We start from the raw sequence: 9,996 nt of genomic DNA, 5'->3' as shown, positions 1-9,996 counted from the left end.
AATTAAAATAGGGAGAGATACTAGCATAATGGTAATGGTGAGCTSTAAGCATCACAGTGGGAAGGAGAAGAGATTATAAGAAAAAGAAAAACTTCCTGTGAGAGAGCACTACTGCATCATCCCTCTATTGTCATTTTATATTCAGCTCTGCCAGAGGGCTTTGTTGTTTCAAAATACAGTCTGCATAGAAGAGGGAACTGATAATTCCAGAGTGGAAGTCAATAGAAACAGGCCTATGTGCTCATAAGAGAGAGGTGGAGGATGTTGAGTGGTGAGAGTTGGGTGCTGTGGCGTGTAAAGGCACACAAGTGATGCTGTGGCAAGCTGGTGGATCGTGTCACACAAGCTCACAAGGCTCTGCAGGGCATGGAAAGACCKGAGGCCCTTAACCTGGAGTACTCAGTTAACATGGAGGCTGTGCTTTTCTCTGTAGCTCAGGATACAAACAACATGGTAAGATGCCATTTGCCACCAGCTCCTAAAAACAAGCTTTTAGGTACCACCTTCACAGACACAATTTCTCCTTAGGCGCATGGTGCTTTACACCCACGCTCTAATTAAACAGTTTTATTATGAGGTCAGTTTGTGTATTGCTCTATTATTTTGAGGCAATCATGTTGAAAATTAATCTGACTCTAAACACAAAAGCACAGACTTAGCTGAGCTGCATACATAAACCAAAGTGAAGTTAATACTAAGAAACTCAGCCTAAACTAACACTAATCCTAACTCCATCTCTTTAACTGCATGGAAAAAAAGAGATTTTTAGATGGCTGTTAATATTACTGCATTTTTCTTTGTTGACCTGAAGTTTTTAGCAGGAATCAACCATACTGGAGCAGAGATGATTCCATCTAATAGAAAACAATGGTACCACAGGAATACATTCATTACTGCACTGAACTTCTAAAAAGGAGGAATCTTCTTTTTTCTAGTATTCCACTTTGCTTCTGCTACTTAGCAAAGTAAAACAGAACATGTATTTCCCCAAACTGTCTTATTTCCRTAGACATTCACAAGGCTGGTGCAGAAAATTGAGCCTACCTGGTAATATCTTCTCAGCTATATAAAGTAAAACCGATTAAGAGAAAAATATTCTTTAAGTTCCTAGAAAAGGCTGTTGGTTTCTACCATTCATGATCAAAAAGATCCTAGAAAAAATATGTCCAATCTTTAACAACACTAGGAAATTGAAATAACCAAAATGGGATGYGATTGGTCTTTTGACTTGAGGTGCCACCATTACCTGCTTTTGCTGCTGAAACATTGTCTGATTTCTAATGGCTTCTAACATTGTGTTCCTACCTACATTGATCATTTAATACCAGCATCTTCTTTCTGACAAACCACAAACACTTGCAGAACTTGACCTCTTCTCTTCATCGCTTTTGATTAAGAAGAGAACTATCTGCAGGAAATGCCCTAYAAACCACAAAGGATTATCAAAAATATAATGATGAGCGAGTGATTCAGGGACTCTGTGGCTCTGCTTGTGTTTCTGTGGTCTGATCTTGGTCACTCTTCCCTTCTCCGCTGGAGCTTTGCTGTAGTTTCTTCTAGTCGGCTTCTCCAAGCAGCAATAATGGCATCATCATCCATCTCTTCTTCCTCTTCTTTACGTGTGCTTCGTCTGTACTGAGAGACCTGCCTAGATGCAAACCTTTCTTCACTTTTCTCCACTTTTGCCTCCTTCTTTCCATCCTCTTCAGACTTTGAAAAGCTCTGGAACTTTCTCTTTGCTCCAAACTCTGACACATCTGACCTGGTCTCCTCTTCACATGCCTCCACATGATGAGATCTAACTCGGCTCTGTGTAGATGGTTCAGGGGATTCAGAGTCAAAGGGTGGCTCAGGTGACTGGCTGAAAACATGCAGCTCTGGGCTGTTGCCTCTGGAACTTGTCTCACTGACCCTGGATCTTGTGAACTTGTACAGCTTTTTATCCTCTTTTGCAGAAGCAGAGGAAAATCTTGACATGGTTCTCAGTGAATCTCCTGTTGACTCGTAGGAAGAACAGCTATCTAGCTCTTTTCTTTGGGATCTGCAGAATCTGTAACTGGATGTTTCAGAATCCATCTGTCTAACTTTGGATGATCTACTATATTTCTCTCTAGCTTTCTCAGTTTGATCATAATATGACGGTGGTTCCCTTTCTGCTCTCAGGCCATTGAGCCACTTGGTAATACCTGTATCTGTTTCTGACTTCGGTGCACCCAAGACAGCATCAGTTCTGTCAAAATCTGCTTGCAAGGGATGCCTGTGGTTGTTCATTGTACTCTCCATGGGGTCTTCTGTTTCATCTTCCTCTGCTTTGGTCACCTTTTTTTTAAATAAAGTGCTACGTTTATTGTCTCTGATCACCTTTTCAATTTGATAGTCTGACATTTTTTCTCTCATTTCCATTTGCATCTCCTTCTCCTTCCTGCTGAGTTTCTTTAGGTCAACATCATCAACAAAGAGGCTATACAGTGGCTTGCTTGACTGTRCTGTCCTTGTGTTTGAAGTAGCTCCTTCCGTCCTTGCACTCATGGAGGTGTTGCAAGACAGCACAGACTGAGACTCAGCCCTGCGCAGCTCCTGCTGGTGGAGCTGCGAGGCAGCAAGGGATGAGCCACTCTGAGCACTGAGAAGAGAAACTTTGTCATCATCTGCATGCCTGCCAAGGTCTCCTGACAGGGAGGCCATGGCAGACGATGGACGGGACAGCATCAGGATCTCATTTTGCTTTTGAGCAATGGTTTCACTGACCACGTTAGCGATCCAGTTCTGAATGCTTGCCATGGATATTGTGTCACCTGGGCCAACTGCGAGATTGGGAAGGGATATATTGGGCATCTGAGRCTGCACTGCTGCTGTACAACTCCTGGTCTGTGACAAAGATGAACGATTTGTCTGCATGCTCAGGGCAGAAGCTGCATCATCGGCACCACTTGCAGAAGGTGCCGAAGGCCAGAAAGCTGACAGGGGAATACTCCCACTCATYGTACTCTCTGTCTCCCAGCTACACATGGACTGGCTTTCTTCTAAAATTTTCTTTGAACGTTCAAGGAGTTCTACACGCCTCTGCTTCTTTTTAGCTGAAGCAGAATCCTCAGTTTTGGCAAATTCCACAAATTCCTCCTTGCTGCTTTCACTGCCCACCTTCTTCTGCCGCTTCATCTTCCAAGCCTGGTAAGCAGTCAGATCAATATCTGACAAACTCTTCCCTTCTGTTTCCTCCTGACCTGCCTGGCTGCCATCTTCTGCTGCAGATGGTTCTAAATCCTTCTTGTGAAAGCCAAACTGGATCCTCTTGATCTTCCACCTTTCTAGAGGAGTCAGCTTGTCCTTGTTCTTTTGGCAGAAATTGTAAAAGGAACTACAGGAGGAATCTGAAAACACACTCTCCTCATCCAGATCCCTCTCCTTTCTTCCTGTTTCTGGGGACTGTCTCTCCCCACAAGTTTTATTCCTAGAATGATACCTCTGAGCAGCTTCTTTCTCAATCTCCAGAAGCCTCTGATTCCACATGTCCCAAGTGCTCTCAGAAGACATAGAGCCTGTGCGGCTCCTCCTCGTCCTGCTAAAGCTACTGGCTTCCAGCTGTTTTTTTAGGGTTCGAATCTCAAAACTGCTCACACTCTCAACATCACTGAATTTGCCTGATGGGTAAGGTCTTCCTCCCATGCTGCACTCACCATCCTCCTCCCTGGCTGTACCCTCCATTTGGTATTTCTCATTTCTGCGCTGCCAGTCATGGATCCTCTGTTCCACATCCTCATCAGATTGTTCCTCTTCCTGATCCAGAGATGTTCTTCTTTCACGGTGAACTCCCAATTCCTTTGCAGATAGGCCTTGCTTCTTCCTCCATTCCTCATACAGCTGTTCCTCTTCCTCCTCAGTGATCAGGGTGGAGTGTTTGGAAACCCAGCTAGTTTTTTCCACTGATGAAGAGCTCATAAAACTACCCAGCATGCTGCTGGTGTCCTCTTCTTCTACTGTGATGGAGTGGGCTTTGGCTCCCTTGATGCTCCCTGAGTCCCCAGCTCCAGACAGCCGCGAAGAAGCACCAGCGTAATCATGAGGACTTTGGCTCGGGGTCACATCCTCGTCTCCAGAATGCTCCAGTTCCCGCTCCTCCAACARCTGCTCATTGAGCTCCCGCAGCTGCTTCAAGAAGCCATCGTTGGGGTAGATGGCACGTTTTTTCCTCAGGGTCATCAGAGCCTCCAGAATGGTCATATGGTGGTAGATCATCAGGTAAGCAGCCACCAGCACAGCGGAGCGGCTGATCCCCATCTCACTGCTGACAAGGATTCTGCCTACAGAAGTAATATGAAAAGAATCAGGTATTGCCAGTAACAGACAGGATGCTCTGGTAAGTGACACAAAAGCATTCTCCAAATAGTGGGAAAAACTACACAGATTATGTGTTTCACTGACTGAAACCAATGCTAAATATTTGACACCTTCACCTTAATAAAAAGTCTAGATACATATGAATAAAAAGCACTTTAGTTGCAAAAGCTGTGGGCAGGCACATTTCCAAACAATCTAAATAGTATTTGTATTTTTGCCTACACACTCCACTTACTCAAATATTCAAAAAGCTTAGAATAAGTATTAGAAAGGCAAGTGAGACATTCTTGACTAGCTGGCTAACATAGGTTCAGACATTTAAGCTTACCATGGTTGTTTCTCAATATGTAAAAACAGAGATATTAGCACTAGCCTCCAGGAAGGTATTGGGAGAACAAGCAAGTAACGTATTTTTTCTGTAAGGCACACTATAGGACTTAAATACCATTTTATATTAACTTAATTGTATTTTTGCCAGAATCCAGATCAGTTTTGCAAGGTACCCTCAGACAATTACATAGTAGACTGGCTGCAGGCCAAAGTCCTATTATATCTTACAAGAGCAGAACCAAGCAACAATTAGAAAAAAACTGATTTTGACAAATGGATCCAGCTGTTTCAAACTACTGGGACCCACTGTCCTGTGCCAGTGACTGTGTGAACGAGAATCAAAACTGAGGATCTGCTTCATTTTAAGGCATTTGCTACCTCTTGCAGAAAACTAAACTTTGGCACAGAAGAATTGTTTGGGGTTTTTAAAAGTCACTTGTATAGCAAATTACAGCCAAAGAAAAGCATGTAAATATTAAGAGAGTGTAAATGAGGCTTTGCCAGCTTGCAAACAACTGAAATTACTGTTTCTAAATGTGTGATAAACTCCAGTTTAATCAAACTGTTTGCACTGAAACGTAATGAAGTCAATTTAAATGCCACCTTTCTGACTGCTATGTTACCACAAGTGTTTACCTAATGAACCTCTTCCTACAATCCTGAAATCTCTTTTATACATTTCTTAGCATCAGAAGTCTTAGTTTCCCTCCAAGTGCTTTATCAGCCAGCAGACAATCTAACAGCTCAACAAAAGGGAGAGATCTCCTTCCTCTCTTTTCTTCTAATGCTCCTCTGCCTCAGTGCATCCTTTTCTATGTGGGCTCCTCTACTGCCCAGGCCCTTTAACAGGCCAGTTAAGATCACTAACCCAAGAGAAAACCATCTCTTCCCTGCTGGACTCTCTTTTTTGCTGTGTTAGTGAGTTGAAGGATTGATGAATGCCAGAAGAAGGAAGCACCTGGACCATGCCAAAACCAGCATTGAGAGTTAAGGGAAAAAAGAGACATGACTGGAGTGTCCTTCCTCGTGTTGTTGAGCTATTAAAACTGGCTCAATGTTCCTTGTATATGAACAAAACTTCATATTCCTTACTGTCCTTTCTACTAGGAAGCAATCTKTTGCCTCTCTACAGAAATTAAATTAATTGACAATTTATACAAAGAATATCAGTGATATCACAGATCTTGGTGCTTCTTGCAACACTGAACTGTAAAAAGGTATTTCAAACTGCCCACTCTAGCTGCAACAAAATGACCAGTGTGCACTGGAGGTCCACAGAATAACAGTTGCTATGGAATTGAAGTCCAGCAAATTTGACAGTAGCCTGGGTGCAGACACCCAAGGTTCAACTCAGCCATTTGGACTGTTCTAGTAAATCAGCCTGGCTTTTTTTGCATCATGGCAAAACTGAAACGTGCAGGAATATATTTATCTATACATATATAGTATTAGATAGTACCATAATTATGAAAAATGTTTTAGAGCTCGGTTTCTACTCTTTGCTATCGCTGTATCCTTTCAAAGCAGCTGCAGGAGGTGACTGGCAGCCACTTTGAAACTGAAGCCATGGGGCTGACAGCAAGGCCTGCTGGGCTGCCTCCTCTTACCACTTTGTTCCCTCCTGTTCTGAATAAGGCCTGGCAGAAATGGGCAAGAGTTCACTGAAACTGCATGCAGAGAGGAAAGGCTCTGCCTTCTGCCCCACTACAAATGTGGCAGCAGCTGTTCATCAGAGTAAGGCTTCCCCCCATTAATTCCCAAGCATCCTGGGACCACTGCGATCTTCTCCTCTTACCTCTGTAAGTCAGCAGTGCTTCATCAAGGAACTCTGCAGCTGGGCGGAAGTGTTTGGAGATATCCATATCTGGAAAATCATCCACTTCAATGCCTAGGTACTGGATGTTGAGACCATTGTAGAAACTTGGTCCTGTGTAGACACCTGTACCATGAGCTGCGTTCAGGACATGGGTGATCCCCAGTCTCTTCAAACGGCTTTTGTTCACTGCAACGCTTCTGCAGAAAAGGAAAACATGAGGCCCCAGTCAGACAGTTCTTTGAGAGTTCTAGAGGCATTTCTTTCCAATGCTCACTGAAAAAAAAACAAGAAGCCTGCATTCACCTGTAGAGCCATACGCTTTGTTTCCATTCCAGCTAGATTTGAAGCTCATCCTAGGTTCAGGCCATGTACTTATTTATCAATTTTTATCACTCTGTAATTGATGCTTTATATCCCCTTGTAGTACTGTCTGGTCACTTACAGGTATCTCAGACAGCTGAACCATGGTACAGAAGACCTAATCATGTTTACTCGACATTTGCTATGGTGGCATTATYTTTTACATAACAAAGACCTTCATTCCAATTTTAGGGCCAAATTACAATCAGAACAGTGGAATATGGGYTTATTTGTCTTTGCCTGTCCTAAACTGTTGAAGCAGCCACAGCATAGGAAAGCTGCAGATTCTATTCCAGAAATATTTACTTTCCAGTGCATAGAGATTTCTGTGAGCACAGTCTGAAAAACACTTTAAGGCTCTCTAGGGATGAAAGGTATTAGATGCATATAATATATGTTATGCCTTCAATGGTTCCATTTGACCCTTTACTGGGAATCTCATGCAACTTGATGACAAAAGCTGACACTCACTTCTCTGCTATGAAGACATTAGGCCAGACTTCATCCACAGCATCCCTGGGGGTCTCCAGCCTGTCCTTCATGAGTGCCCTCTGCAAGTCCATCACACACGGCGTGTTAAACAAGCTGGTGTCATCAATCTTTTCCTTAACTCGGTTGTACAGGTCTTCCACCATCAGCTGCTGTGCAGACTCCAACATCCTGGGACACACTGAGTCTACCCTGACTTCCTTCGTCTTCAGCTCTGGAATAAACTGACATAGTAACTAAAAGCACATAAAAACAATGCAAATATATGAACTACTATTACTTGTGTCTGGGACAAGCTTTGTGGCTTTTTTTCTCGAGAAACATCACTGCGTTCTGTCTGCAGTGTGGGCAGGATGCTCACCTAGGAACTGCCTCAGGATAATTAATGATGACAAAGGCACATTGCACTGTCCTCCCCTCAGTCCCACACTGAGACTCCCAAAGGCCTGGGAGTTARGGGCACCCTTATTCCAGCCCCAAAAGAATGCAGCTGTTCCTTATACCTTCCTGAAGAGGGGGAGTGGAGAGGGAGCTGCTGAGCTCTTCTCTCTGGGATCCAGTGATCAGACATGTGGGAATGGCTCAAAGCGGAGCCGGAGAGATTCAGACTGGACATTGGGAAGCATTTCTTCTCTGAGAGGGTGGTCAGACACCAGAATTAACTTCCTAGAGGGGTGACTAATGCCTCAACCCTGACAGTGTTTAAGAGGTGTTGAAGTGCCATTAATAATATGCTTTAACACTTGGTCAGCCCTGAAGATGTCAGATAGTTGGACTTGGATGACCATCTATGTCCCTTATAACTGAAATACTCTATTCTGTTTTATTCTGTTCCATTCTATTCTAATTTAATTTGTTGCAGCAAGCAATCAGCACTCAGACTATTTACTCAGACACAATTCTGCCACAGACTCATTGCACAACTTCAAAGGAAGWCACCAAACCTTTCTGTAAGTTGTTATATCTTTCTCTACTTCAGATGGAGTTTTCTTACAAGGGCTTTTCTATCAATTATGATCTGTAGATGAGAAAGGCAAAACAAGTGTAACTCAGGTCTCTGTAACTTATACAGTTCTCTTACCTTCATGGATGATTTGTTTGGCAGCCACAGCAGATGACAGATGGATTGGCTCCATGAAGATGCTCTCTGTATCAGTGTCTGATATCACCGAAAACCTGCCAACCAACCACACTGCCTGTTAGGCAAATTCCCTGCACAGGAATACCATCCCCAGGACTTCAGCCTTTTCACCCATTCCAGAGGGAAACAGCAGGGAACTGGAGCACAAAGGATCCTTTCACTGTAGAAGGGAAGTCTCAGCTCTTTTCCCACTCCTCATTCCCATTCCAGCATGGCACTACAGGCTACAAATACACCTCGGCATCCAGTGTTTTCAGGATGTAAACAGGTCCCATGGGGAGAAGCTGCAGTGGGCTGGGAGTGCAAACAAATTGTCAGGTGGAGGAGTATGGGTAGAGAAGATCACTATCTGGTTTGAGACTGGGAAGGGGATGAATCACAAGAAATAGTCCTACATGTAACTCTCAGACAGACATAAACATGGTCCTATTCAGAAGTTATTATCTAATTCAAAACAGATTACACTAGATAACTGTTGGGCTCTCTTTCTGCCAGTTAATTGCCTACAAGCATTCTTTGAGTTACCACAAGCTGCAATGTAAGCATTGAGATTGAAGCCCATGAATCTCCCYTCAGTACTTTGTACATGAGGCACTTCAGAGCATGAAGCTGTGCTCAGTTTCTCCACTCACACCGTGTTGTGTAACTGCAGGTCAGAAASCTCTGTGGCACGCACAAACACCTTTGAAGGGAGTTATTTAACACAATGTAGTAAGTTTTTGTTAAGCAAAAAGGGGCCACAATCTTAAAAACAAGTATATTTACATCTGGGTCACCTGTACAGTCCAAGAAAATCCAGTCTCTCAGATCATCTCAACAAAATATTTTACAGAGCTTTTCCCCTGATCTACACCCTCTACACTTCCTTCCAAATACATGGTACAAATCACTAGGACAAGTTTGCTGCCATCACAGGAGTTCTTTGGCAATACAGGCTTGCAGACTTKCACTACACTGTTTGTTTTTGTTTAATTAAAGTAGGAGAGGGAGGGTGATTAATATGCAGTTAGGGTACAGCAATGTCTGGAGAGCTGAACTGCTTTCACGCTCCAGAATCAAAACAGAGGGCACAGCCATCGGAAACCACTTAACAGGCTCAYCTAGGTCATTTAGTGGAGTTCCAGCACTTGTCAAGCGTGACTGAAAGTAATCCTTTTCTAGTTCTTCAAAGGAGTTTATGAGATGAGCAAGGGGAGTCTCAGTCTCATTTACAGGAGCTGACACAAATTTGCAGCTATGCCCTGCCTTCAATTCCTTTTGCTGTAAAGGTTGTCTCCAAGCTTAATAAAAAGGTAACAGTCGGTAATAATCTGCCACCAAGCCTCAACACATTTTACCTGTAGCTGCCCTGAGCCTCCGTGAAATGCAGAGCTGCCCAAGCCTGGGTCCTTCAAGGACCCCCTTCTGGCTGGGAAGGATCTTGCTATTTTCATCACTGTGTTTTGTCAGTGACAACAAGAATAAAAGGAGAAAAAAAGGAACAGGGAAGGGAAGGGAAGGGAAGGGAAGGGAAGGGAAGGGA

At 43.5% G+C, this 9,996-nt stretch overlaps 1 protein-coding gene across 1 annotated transcript in view; it reads right to left on the bottom strand.

Moving 5' to 3' along the window:
* Window positions 1–1,261: 1,261 nt before the first annotated feature.
* STYXL2 (serine/threonine/tyrosine interacting like 2) overlaps window positions 1,262–9,996 on the bottom strand; it is a 9,938-nt gene continuing 1,203 nt past the window's right edge. The window contains exons 2-5 of the mRNA XM_057389915.1: window positions 8,415–8,509; window positions 7,316–7,547; window positions 6,464–6,681; window positions 1,262–4,301 (exon numbers count right to left, since the gene is read on the bottom strand). Of these exons, the coding sequence (XP_057245898.1) occupies window positions 1,516–4,301; window positions 6,464–6,681; window positions 7,316–7,547; window positions 8,415–8,509 (3,331 nt within the window). The 3' untranslated portion in view covers window positions 1,262–1,515. The remainder of the gene's footprint in view (window positions 4,302–6,463; window positions 6,682–7,315; window positions 7,548–8,414; window positions 8,510–9,996) is intronic.

The sequence above is a fragment of the Malurus melanocephalus genome, unplaced genomic scaffold (assembly GCF_030028575.1).
Source record: "Malurus melanocephalus ecotype Western Australia unplaced genomic scaffold, MMel_1.1 scaffold_21, whole genome shotgun sequence".
NCBI classification, from domain to species: domain Eukaryota; kingdom Metazoa; phylum Chordata; class Aves; order Passeriformes; family Maluridae; genus Malurus; species Malurus melanocephalus.
The sequence above is the reverse complement of the archived record's forward strand: the minus strand, read 5'-3'. Positions and strand labels throughout refer to the sequence as shown.